Here is a 13,138-nt window from a genome sequence, read left to right as displayed (position 1 = left end):
GGGGTTACTTCAATAGTCCAGCATATAAATGAAGGGATTCTGAAACAGGACATTTACAGAGAGAATGTAGAGATTCCTGACGTAAAAATTGGTGAATGATGAGCTGTTAGGGTAAGGGAAAAACTAAGGATAATTCTTAAGTACTTTGACAGTTGACTGAATGACAAAGTTTGGAATAAGCACGGCAACTTTCTGGCAGACTTAAGAAGAACAAATATGCAATAAAATTTAACAAGTGGAAGCAGAACAAAATTCCACAAAAATTTAAAAGCCAGGCAGAGAGTTTGAATCAATGAGTTACAAAGAAGCACTGAGGGTTCCTTAGCTTGATGACTTGATAAAAAGCACATGTTAGAGAAGTTAACAGCAACATACACATCATATATATATATAGTGTTTTTTTTTTTAAGAAATTGGATTTACTAGGTAAAGGGTTTTTATTTATTTATTTATTTTTAAAAATATTTTATTTATTTGTTTCACAGACAGAGATCACAAGTAGGCAGAGAGGCAGACAGAGAGAGAAGGGGAAGCAGGCTCCCTGCCGAGCAGAAAGCCTGATGCGGGGCTCGACCCCAGGACGCTGGGATCATGACCTCAGGTGAAGGCAGAGGCTTTAGCCCACTGAGCCACCCAGATATTGTTTTAAATACATCAAGCTTAAAGTAAAAACAAGATACTGAATAATGTCCTGGATATAGCTGGAAGTGGAGGAATGAGGCTATAACTGGTTCAAGGTAGAAGCAAAGTATAGAGACACAGATTTGAAAATCAGTAAAATGATAGCTGATGCCACCCAAGTAAATGTTGCAATGGCGCTGAGAATGTGCTACAGAGTATGTCTTGGGGGAAATAATGGTAGAAACTTGGCAGAAAGAGAGAGATAAAGTAATGAAGGTGATAAAATGGAGTGGTTTTTAGACTTTTTGAGGTAAGGATTGAGATCTATTCATCTTTGATACCCATGCTACCATGGAAGAAACACTCCCTAAGTATCCATGAAATGAATGAATCATCATTAAAGAAAAGAACTAAGAGAAAACCATCTCAAACAAAGTAAGGGATGAAAGGGAGTTAATGGTTATAGAGCACCCACACTGCCCTCTGACATACATCAGATCAGAAGTTCCCAAACTTTCCCAGTTCATGGCATCCTTAAGTTCTTGGTGATTTTTTATGGCACCCCCGGGTCAAAAGAAATACTGATTTGCCTGTTAAGTCCAAAACAATTTAATAAGCATTTATGTTCTAATAACTTAGTAGCCATTTGAAAAGATAATATACCTAAATTGAAAATAATAGGGGCACCTGGGCAGCCAAGTTGATTGGGTGTCTGACTCTTGATTTTGGCTCAGGTCAGAATCTTAGGGTCATGGGGTCAAACCCTGAGCTGGGCTCCATACACAGTGCAGAGTGTTCTTGTTCCTCTCCCTTTTCTCCTCCCCCTCTCACAAGCACTCTCTTTCCTCTCTCAAATAAATAAGGAAGTAAAATTAGGGGTGCCTGGGTGACTCAGTCAGTTAAGCATCTACCTTTTACTCAGGTCATGATCCCAGGGTCCTGGGACCCAGGCCCATGTCAGGCTCCCTGAGTCTACTTGCTCTTCTCTCTCTGACTCCCCTTACCCCAATCATGCTTAGGCACACTCTCTCTCTCTCAAATAAATAAAATCTTTTTTTTTTTTTAAAGATTTTATTTATTTATTTTTCTGAGGGAGAGCGAGAGCGAGCACAGGCAGACAGAGTGGAAGGCAGAGTCAGAGGGAGAAGCAGACTCCCCGTGGAGCAAGGAGCCCGATGTGGGACTCGATCCCAGGACGCTGGGATCATGACCTGAGCCGAAGGCAGCTGCTTAACCAACTGAGCCACTTAAAGTTAAAAAAAGAACATAATATTTAGATTTCATTCTTATTAACCACAATTATTCCTAATGGGATATGTGCATCTATTAGGTACAGCACAACTTCTCAAACCTTGGAATCTGACACTGCCACCCTCATTTCCTGTTCCCTATTATTTTCATGCAGTGCTTGCTTTTTATCACAACCACTGAAAGCCCAACTCCACAAAGACATCATCATGGGGAATGTAGTGCAATCTAATGCTGAAACTCTAAATGACTTTGAGCTAGCAGTGCCTGTGGTATCCAAAAAATGTTAGCTATTTTGCATTTCACTTAAAATTTAAAGTATTATGTAGTGCCCTTTTGAGTTCGTAGCATAGCTCCAGGGAGCACAGGGGGATGATCTGGGAAGTGTGTCTTCAACTACTGAGAGGAGGGGCGCCTGGGTGGCTCAGTGGGTTAAGCCGCTACCTTCTGCCTTCACTACCTTCTGTCTTCTGCTCAAGTCATGATCTCAGGGTCCTGGGATCAAGTAAGGCTCCGCAGGGAGCCTGCTTCCCTCTCTCTCTCTGCCTGCCTCTCTGTCTACTTGTGATCTCTCTCTGTCAAATAAATAAATAAAATCTTAAAAAAAAATACTTATAAACTACGGAGAGGAGAGGACTTCAAGGAACGGCAGTCAACAGTGCAGAAATACCATAAAGGATAAGAATTTTTTATTTTATTTTTTAATTTTTATTTTTTAAGATTTTATTTACTTATTTGACAGAGATCACAAATAGGCAGAGGGGGCAGGCAGAGAGAGAGGAGGGGAAGCAGGCTCCCTGCTGAGCAGAGAGCCCAATGCCGGGGCTGGAGTTGGGGGGTGGGGGGGTGGGGGGAGGAGGGTGGGGGGTGGGGGTGTCAATCCCAGGACCCTGAGACCATGATCTGGGCTGAAGGCAGAGGCTTTAACCCACTGAGCCACTCAGGTGCCCCAAGGATAAGAATTTTTTAGAAGTCTTTGGTTTTGGCACAAAAAAAGAGACTTCAGGAAATCTTTAGCATTTAAGTTTAGTAGAATGGCACTAAAAGAAGCCAAAGTGCAGGGAGTTAAGAAGGGAATTAATATAATGAAAGAGAAAGGAGAAAGAGCAGGTATCTGATAATGAATGATGGAAGAAAGAATAGATGAATACTCAAAGAGACAGCAAGTCACATCAAGTATTTAATATTCTCTCTTTTTTTAAATTTTTAACTTTTTTAAGATTTTTTTTTTATTTGACAGAGAGATCACAAGTAGACAGAGCAGCAGGCAGAGAGAGGGGGGGGAAGCAGGCTCCCCGCTGAGCAGAGAGCCCGATGTGGGGCTCGATTCCAGGACCCTGAGATCATGACCTGAGCTGAAGGCAGAGGCTTAACCCACTGAGCCCACGGGTGCCCATCCTCCCCTCTTTTTAAAGTTTTTATTTATTTAAGTAATCTCTACATACAACCGTGAGGCTCAAACCCACAACCCTGAGATCAAGTGTCTCATGCTCCTCCAAATGAGCCAGCCAGGTGCCCTTATATTTTTCTTTTTTGGATAAAGAGAAACGAACATAGTTTAAGGTGGGCCAAAAGGATTTAATTAATAGAAAGGTAAGGAAAAGAAATATTTCACAAGTATTAAAATGGGGAGGAAAAAAGAAATGGGATTCTGATTATAGCTAGATAGAGCTAATTTTAGAGTCACAGAGACAAACTCTACATCCAAGACTAAAGAACAGTGTTATTTCAAGCCTACTATAGAATAGCCTCAATTTTGCCCATAGAGCAGAGTGTGACACCAAAAAACGAAGTATCAGGGTATGGAGGAGAAGGGGCTGGGTTAAGCACTGTGGCACATTTACAGGGGCCTTGCAGAAAACATAAAATAATGGGGCATGGAACACTAGAAACGTATATACATTAAATAAAGACATAAAAATAGATGTTGTTTAATACTTAATGTCTTATGTTTAGAGCATTATCCAGAATACATACCTATTGGCTCTCTGAGAATATAAAAAACGTTTACCTAACTCAGAGAAGTTAAACTTGTAGATGTTATTCAGACAAAAATATAATAATAAAGTATTAAAGTATTAGCTACGGTGATTCATATAAACAAATACTGGAAGCACAGGCAAATGCAGATAAGTATTGATCTGAATGTTTAATGATGTTCCAGATCATTATTTTTCCAAAGGAAATAAAGTTTAAATCACATAGGCAGAACTACTACAAATCCTAGTTGACTAATATCATACAAAGTTTAATTGCAAAACAACTGTAATTAAAGAATATTTACCTGAGCATCTGTACTTTAACATTTTGGACTGATTGTTACTTGCTAGAAAACTGATGACTTCTTTATTTATTATATCTGAACATAATGTAAATGGATCTGGAAAAAAAAAACTGCAACATGTAAGGTTCTTCTGATTAATGAAAATTGATTAATGAAAAGGACCTGACATTTACACAATATAGTAATTCTCAAGATTCTCATCAACTTTAGCACAGTACTACATATACAGTCACCCTGGTAGATAAATAGAAAGGTTCTGGTTATCAGTAAAAGGTGACTGAGGCACTTACACCAGAAACAGAGTCAAAGGTGTGGCTTATATGCTAGAGGGGAAATATATCAATGTACATTTTTTTTTAAAAGTATAGATTGCTCTAGGCAGTATAGACTTTTTTTTTAAGATTTTATTTAGTTATTTGACAGAGAAAGATCACAAGTAGGCAGAGAGGCAGGCAGAGAGAGAGAGGAGGAAGCAGGCTCCCTGCTGAGCAGAGAGCCCGATGCGGGACTCCATCCCAGGACCCTGAGATCATGACCTGAGCCAAAGGCAGAGGCTTTAACTCACTGAGCCACCCAGGTGCCCTCAATGTACATTTTTATCTGTATTAGTCACCTAAATGTTTTCTTAAAAACTCAAAGAAGAAATATTTTTAAACATACCTGTTACTGGTAACTGCTGCTTTCTATTTTTGACAACGGGAACTGGATGTTTAAAAACACGGTCACTAAAAGAAAATAGACACCAAATATTTAAAAGTAAACATACTGTTTGGTGTATGGACAAATGTTTCTGTAGGCAGTGGTGCAATTCTGGGTATTTGGCAGCCAGAAGGAGATGGAACCAGGGTCTACCAAAGTCTATCAAATTCTGCCAAAGTAGCGTTTGTAATGGTTATAGTCTCCTTTCCAAAAATGGCATTAAATAAGACTCTGGGGAACCTTGGTGGCTTAGCTGGTTGAGCATTTGCCTTGGCTCAGGTCATCATCCCAGAGTCCAGGGCTCAAAGTCCATGTCGGGATCGAGCACCACATACAGCTCCCTGCTTGGTGGGGAGTTGCTTCTCCCTCTTCCCTTCAACCTGCTTGTGCTCACTCATTCTCAAATAAATAAATAAAATCTTAATAAACAAACCACAAGACACCAAAGGGCAATACCACTGATGCCAGCAGAAACATGGGAAAAATAAGTTTTGCAAGAGGAAAACACGGGGCACTTGGCTGGCTCTTGATCTCAAGGTCATGGGTTTGAGCCCGAGTTGGGTATAGAGATTAATGAAATAAATACATAAACTTAAAAAAGGAAAGAGGAAAACAGGAAAGAACGAGGAAGTGAGGGGAGGAGAGAACAGAATCAGAAAGCAATAAGGTTGGCCCAAGAACATATCGCAATGCTTTCCAGTTCCACATTCCTAAGAAATTAATTTAAAATTGACATCAAGAACAGTTATGCAAAGGAAAAAAAGGAGTTGTGATGATGTAATCCATCTCCCTAATATCCTGCTCACCCTGCAACCTTCCCAGAATATAGCAGCATACTCTTCAGTTTCCTACCTGGCACAGTAACCTTTAGAGGAGAGAATATAAGCAAGGCTTTAAGAAAGGTGACAATCCCAGGTCTGAACCCATAAGCTACCAGAGGGAGAAGGGACATCAGCTAGAGGTGAGATGCAAGGAACAAGTGAAAAGGTAAGCCTAAACCAGATTTTTAGCACATACTACTCCCTTTTATCAAATTAAATTTATAAACTGGTTTTTGCTACATTGTTAATGGATTACCAATGTGCACACTGTTACTTCAGGTATAGGGTTTCAGGTTAAGTTTTCTGAATATTCTTTCTAAAATTCAAATCTGACGTCACTCAATTTAAAATCCTCAGTGGCTCCCGTGTCCTATGAGGGAAAACTGAAAATTCTGAGTGTGAAATTCAAGGCCCTATTGAACTGGCCTATACCTTCCCATCCAAATTCCATTCTCAACATTTCCATTCAGAGTCCTCCCAAGACCATATTTTATCATTTCTGTAACGGAGGGTTTAACAGAGTGGCACAGAGTACTGCACAAAAAAATACTTGAATAAATACATAAAAGTTAGAAACAATTATTAAACTATACCTTGATTGAGAAACAGAATTCTTTTTTTCAAAAGTTGTTCCTTCCTGTAGATTTTGATTATAGCTTGAATTGGCTTTACATAAATTCTTATTTTGCCCACTCTCCCTATAACAAGCAGTAACTGGATTTGCACTCTTTAACACGGTCTTCATTTGGTGATCATTTGTACATGCTGTAGACAGAACTCCATGGGATTGGTAACTCTGAAGCTTTCTAGACTTGCTTTTATCTTTATCTTCTGCTGTAGAACCTCTGCCAATACTATCGGCATGGAGGTGTTTCAATGTATTTTGAATATTTATGTTCATAGATGAAACATTATGCTTATCTTTTTCTCTTTGTAGTTTTTCCTATAATGTAAAAATGACAAGTGAAGAATTTCAAAATAATCCATTTGCTTTATAATTCAATTTACACTCTCTTTAAATAATGTAAGGAAAGTTCATGACTGCCAATAGAATATACATAGTAAATGGGACTATTTACATTAGAAGAAAAAGGAATATATTTAATAAATGATCTGGCGACAACTGGGTAGTCATCTGGGGAAAAAATAAATTGGATCCCTATCTCAGAATTTACACAAAAATAAAGTCAAAATGAGCTAAATATTGTTTTGTAAAAAAATGCAATGATTGTTTTAAAAAAGAAAACAGTATTTTAACACTATTAAGGGGAAGAAGACTTTTCTAAATATCACAAAGAATAAAAAAATCATAAAAGAAAAAACCAAAATATTTTTTCAAAATTCTGCTACAGACCAAGAACAATGTGGGTGGGTGGGGGAGGAACTCAGAAGAAAAAAGGGCCAGAAGCCAAATGATATTCAACACAAAGAATATGTATGTTATGCACAAAGAATATGTATGTTATGTCTTGGGGTATGATTTTTCTATTTACATTTGTAAAAAGCTGCTACAATGAAATATGAAAAAGATTAATGATAGTATAGAAAAATAGGAAAAGGAGATGAACAGTTAACAGGAAAGGAAATATAAATAGCTCTTAAACATATGAAAAAATGCTCCATCCCACTTGGAATAAGAGAAATAAAACCACACAGAGACAGCATTCATCTAGGAAACTGGCAAAGATCAAAAGGGCACATGGAAACAGTCTTATACATTTATGGGTGGGAGTATAAATTGTACAACCTCTATAGAGAAATAATTTGACATTATCTTTTATAATAAAAGCTGTGCATATCTTCAAAAAAAATCCTATAGGTATACTCGTGTAAAGGTAAGCACATCTTACTTTTATGTGAAAGTACTCAGGTAAATGCAAAATGTTAATGTTATTAACCGCAACACTGTTTGTAATTGCCAAAAGTTGGAAATAACCTACATGCTCAAAAGAGAGATCCACCAAAAAACTGTTCTCCAACTGTAAATAAAGAATAAAGCAGGTACCTGGCAGGCTCAGTTCGTAGAACATGTAACTCTTGATCTCAGGGTCCTGAGTCCAAACCCCACATTGGGCATGGAGCCTACTTTAAAAAAAACGTTTTTTTCCTTAGGGGTGTGCCTGTGTGGCTCAGCCAGTTGGGCATCCAACTCTTGATTTCAGCTCTTTTGGTTATCTCAGGGTTCTCAGACTGAGTCCTGGGTAGGTCCCACACTCAGCAAGGAATCTGTTTGGAATTCTCTCTCCCTCTCCTTCTGCCCCACCCCCGAAACTTTCTCTTTCTCTAAAATAATAAATCTTTAAAGAAAAAAATTTTTTAAGATTTTTATTTATTTGACAGAGAGAGAGCGATCACAAGTAGGCAGAGAGGCAGGCAGAGGGGGAGGGAGAAGCAGGCTCCCTGCTGAGCAGAGAGCCTCATGTAGGGCTCCATCCCAGGACCCTGAGATCACCCGAGCCGAAGGCAGAGGCTTAACCCACTGAGTCACCCAGGCACCCCTTTAAAATTTTTTTAAAGGAGGGCATCTGGGTGGCTCAGTGGGTTAAGCAACTGCCTTCGGCTCAGGTCATGATCCTGGAGTCCCAGGATCAAGTCCCACATCAGGCCCTCTGCTCACCAGGGAACCAGCTTCTCCCTCTGTCCCTTGCCCCTTTCATGCTCGCTTTCTCTCTCTCTCTCTCAAATGAATAAAATCCTTTAAAAAAAAATTTTTTTTTTTTTAGGAGCCACCCAGGTGCCATTAAAAAAATTTTTTTAAAGGATTTTATTTATTTGAGAGAGAGCAAGAACGAGAGAAAGAGAGTGCAGGCATGGGCATGGGCACACACATAACCTAGGAGTGGAGGGGCAGAAGGAGAGGGAAAATCAGGTTCTCCACTGAGCAGGGAGACCAATAAGGGGCTCAATCCCAGGACCCTGGGATCATGACCTGAGTCAAAGGCAGATGCTTAATGGACTGAGCCACCCAGGTGCCATTAAAAAAATTTTTTTTAAATATAGAGAGATAGGGGCGCCTGGGTGGCTCAGTGGTTAAGCCGCTGCCTTCGGCTCAGGTCATGATCTCAGGGTCCTGGGATCGAGTCCTGCATCGGGCTCTCTGCTCAGCAGGGAGCCTGCTTCCTCCTCTCTCTCTCTGCCTGCCTCTCTGCCTACTTGTGATTTCTCTCTGTCAAATAAATAAATAAAATCTTTAAAAAAAAAAAAAAGATACTTTCTAAAAATAAATAAATAAATAAATAAATAAATATAGAGAGATAAGTAAATAGGCAAACAAATAAAGAGGGCTTTCGGTAAATATGATGAATTTAACAACACTATTTATTTTTGGTCCTTCCAAGAAAACCAATTAAAGAACAGTTTTCAAAAAGACATAAATCCACAAGGACAAGGAGAAATGAAAGAAGAAATAAAGGCAATACAAGTTTGGAAATTGGAGAGCATGTAGGTGAATGATAACCTACTTAGCAGTCTTGATAAAGCTGAATTCAAAGCTGACCATCAGAAAAGCTAAGAAACTACCTAGGATGGGCTGCCAAACTCTCAAAAGGCTTGGAAATTGGAGGTGTTCGAACCTCTAGAACATGGGATGAAGATGGGGCTAAAAATAGGAAAACTGGATGAAAGTCTGTTTAAGAAACAGTTGGATTACAGGGATGCCTGGGTGGCTCAGTCGGTTGAGTATCCAACCTGGATCTCAGCTCAGGTCTTGATCTCAGGATTTTTAGTTCAGACTCAGCACTGGGCTCCAGGCTGGGTGTGGAGTCTACTTAATAAAAAAAAAAAAAAAAAAAAAAAGTTGCCTTATTAGATCTCGACCCCCCATATATACACACCTAACAAGCAGTTGACAGACACCAGAAGGTCCCCTCCTTCCCTAGGTGAAAGGGGAGGTTTGAATCTGTGGAAGAGATAAAAAATAGTTTCTCCAAACAAAGCTGAAAGCAGAATACTAAAGAAACATATCTAAGCAAGTATTCACATACTGAATACTAAGACCCACACGCTCTCTTCTCCCATTTTGATTCCAGAAAAATGGTTGACAATCTCTAGGCAGGGGATTAGACATTGGAGGTTCTGCCCCAAAATGACCTGACTAAACCTATGAGAATCCATCATCAACAAATTTTCAGAAAGACTTTCAGTATCTGACTCTTAAATATGAGTAGCAACCAAAGACTGCCAGAAATATGAAGAAAGCTAGAGACCAAGGAAGGAAGGGAAGAGAGGGAGGGAAAGAGAAGGAGGGACGGAAAGAAAAAGAGGGGAAAAAGAGGGTCAGAAAGCAAGCAAGCAAGCAAACAAGCAAGGGAGCTCAAAGGAAAAAGATGGGTTAGGAAGAAAAAAATTTTTTTTGAAAGATTTATTTGAGAGAGGGAGGAAGAGAGAAAGTGAGACACAGAGTGCTCACATGAGCAGGGGGAGGGGCAGAGGGAGAGGGAGACAGTCTCCCTGTGGAGCGTGGAGCCTGACGTGGGGCTTGATCTCAGGACCCAGGACGCTCAACTGAATGAGCCACGCAGGTGCCCTAGAAGAAAAAAAAAAGTACTGAAAATTATCACTGAGGGGCACCTGGGTGGCTCAGTTGGTTAAGTGGCCTACTCTTAGTTTTGATGCAGGTCATGATCTCAGGATTTGGGGATTGAGCCCTGTGTCATCGGGCTCTGGGCTCAATGGGGAGTCTGCTTCTCTACTTCTCTCCCCCTCTTCCTCCACTCATGCTCTCTCTCTCTTTCAAATAAATAAATAAAAATTTTTAAAAAAGAAAATTATCATTGATATATTTAAGAGAAGAATGCCAATGATGTCTTAAGTCCATGAAATAAGAGTAAGATCATTTAAATGGAGTGAAAACAGAGGCTTTGGTAACTATAAATATGATAGCAGAAGTGAAAAACATATTTGTTTAAAAAGTAAATATGAGAACACTTCCTTAAATGTAGAAAAAAGAGGATGACATGGACTCTAAGAAAGAGGAAATCAAAGCAGGAAGGATAAAAAGAGCATCTATGAGATGATGGTAAAGGCCTATCCCAGGGTAACAGTAACGGTTGTATACTTGGCCTGCCGGATGTACTAGTGATTAATTTATTGCTCCTCAAAATCCATCCCAAGCTTCCTTGCCCTACATTGCAAAACTGAAACTAGACTCGATGGACTGCTATTCTATAGCTAGCACTGATGTTAGTCTCTGTTAATAGCAAGTGCTGGAAGAACAATACAAGACTGCCAGAGGAAGAAGAGACTTTTTCTCCTTTTGGTGTTCTGTTGTTTGAGTGGTGGCAAGTAAAAGTAGATGCACTATGAGAGAGGTCCATAATTTCTTTAAGGTATAATTGTCCAATGATTTCACTCCTAGGTATTTACCCAAGAGAAATGAAAATGCAAATCTCACAAAAAGAAGTGCAACCCAATGTTCAGAGCTACATCATTCACAATGGCCAAGATCTAGAAGCAATCCACATAACCATCAATTGGTGAATCAAAGTTGTAGTACATCCATACTAGGGAATATTCAGTCTGCCATAAAAATGAGCAAATATTGAAAAAACAACATTGGTGGATCTCAAATACATTACACATTAAGTAAAAGAAGTCAAACACAAAAGATTATATAACATATAATGCCGGGACACCTGGGTGGCTCAGTTGTTCGGCATCTGCCTGCGGCTCAGGTCATGATCCCAGGGTCCTGGGATCCAAGCCTGCATTGGGTTCCCTGCTCAACTGGAGGCCTGCTTCTCTCTCTCCCACTCCCCCTGCTTGTGTTCCCTCTCTAGCTGTGTATCTCTCTGTCAAATAAATAAATAAGATATTTTTTAAAAAGGACACCTGGGTGGCTCAGTTGGTTAAGCAACTGCCTTCAGCTCAGGTCATGACCTTGGAGTCCTGGGATCGAGTCCCACATTGGGCTCCTAGCTCTATGGGGAGTCTGCTTCTCGCTCTGATCCCCCCCCCCCAAATAAATAAATAAATAAAATCTTTAAAAAAAATAAAAAATTTATAATTCCATTTATGTGAAATTATAGAAAAAGAGAACTAGTGACAGATAACAGATCAATGACTGCCTGTGCCTGAAGACAGGGAATAGGACTGTCTACAAAAGGACACAAGGAAACATTTTATGAAAATATTCTGAAAATGACTATAGTTACACATAACTATAAATATACTAAACACTACTGAACCATACTTTAAATGGGCAAAATGAACTATAAATTCCAAGTGAACTGTATCTCAATAAAGCTTTTTTAAAAAAGAATGAAATACTGATATAAACATGTATAAACCTTGCAAACATTATGCTAAATAAAGGAAACCAGTCACAAAAACCCACATGTTATATGATTCAATTTATATAAGAAGTCCAGAATAAGCAACTAAGAGTAGTTTGGTGGTTGCCTAGGCTGGGGAGGTGCAGAGAATGGAGAATGGATGGGAGAAACAGGAACAGTGACTGCTAAAAGGCATGGGATTTCTTTTTGGGGTGATAAAAATATTCTAAGATTGGTTGTGGTAATGGTTGCACAATTCTAGGAGTATACTAAAAACCAATGAAATGTATACTTTAAACAGGTCAATGGAATTGACTGTGATTTATATCTCAGTAAAGTATATATGTATATATACATATATATATGTAGCAAGATGTTTATTCTAGAGTTGTCAGCACTGGTCTGACAACTATATTCAAATTGAAATATCTGAATATATTCAACTATATTCAAATATTGAATACTGAAATATTTGGATATATTCAACTATATTCAAATTGAATATAATCTTAATGTCCCTTAACAAAAGACTAGTTAAATAAAATTATAATCCTCTAAAATAATGAATATTAGTCATTTAAAAGAATGAAATTACTGGGGCGCCTGGGTGGCTCAGTGTGTTAAGCCACTGCCTTCGGCTCAGGTCATGATCTCAGGGTCCTGGGATCGAGTCCCACATCGGGCTCTCTGCTCGGCGGGGAGCCTGCTTCCCTTCCTCTCTCTCTGCCTGCCTCTCTTCCTACTTGTGATCTCTCTCTGTCAAATAAATAAATAAAATCTTTAAAAAAAAAAAAAGAATGAAATTACTATACCGTCATACTAAGCTGAGCACTATGCTTTTATTTTTATAAACGTATGCACAGGGGCGGCTGGGTGGCTCAGTCAGTTGAGCATCCAACTCTTGACCTTAGCTCAGATCTTGATCTCAGGGTTATGGGTTCAAGCCTTGTGTTGGGCTCCACACTGGGGCTGGAGCCTACTTAAGAAATAAATAAAATAAATAAAAATAAAAACAGGGGTGTCTGGATGGCTCAGTCAGTTAGGCATCTGCCTTGGGTCATGATCCCAGGATCCTGGGATTGAGCCCCACGTTGGGCTCTGTGTTCAGCAGGGAGCCTGCTTCTCCCTCTCCTTCTGCCTGCCACTCCGCCTGCTTGTGCTCTAGCTCTTTGTCAAGTAAATAAATTTTTAAA

At 39.3% G+C, this 13,138-nt stretch overlaps 1 protein-coding gene across 12 annotated transcripts in view; it reads right to left on the bottom strand.

Moving 5' to 3' along the window:
• Window positions 1-13,138, bottom strand: part of TERB1 (telomere repeat binding bouquet formation protein 1) — a 47,079-nt gene that overhangs the window by 7,915 nt on the left and 26,026 nt on the right. For 10 of the 12 annotated variants that reach the window (XM_082711964.1, XM_082711965.1, XM_082711966.1 and 7 more), the window contains 3 exons: window positions 6,267-6,616; window positions 4,814-4,878; window positions 4,154-4,249 (listed from right to left, as the gene is read on the bottom strand). In XM_082711964.1, the coding sequence (XP_082568090.1) occupies window positions 4,154-4,249; window positions 4,814-4,878; window positions 6,267-6,616 (511 nt within the window). Of the gene's footprint in view, window positions 1-4,153; window positions 4,250-4,813; window positions 4,879-6,266; window positions 6,617-13,138 lie in introns of those variants that run through there. The other 2 variants (XM_082711968.1, XM_082711961.1) reach the window with 2 other exon arrangements.

The sequence above is a fragment of the Mustela nivalis genome, assembly GCF_964662115.1.
Source record: "Mustela nivalis genome assembly, chromosome: 18".
Classification (NCBI taxonomy): Eukaryota; Metazoa; Chordata; class Mammalia; order Carnivora; family Mustelidae; genus Mustela; species Mustela nivalis.
This window is presented reverse-complemented; position numbering and strand designations above follow the sequence as displayed.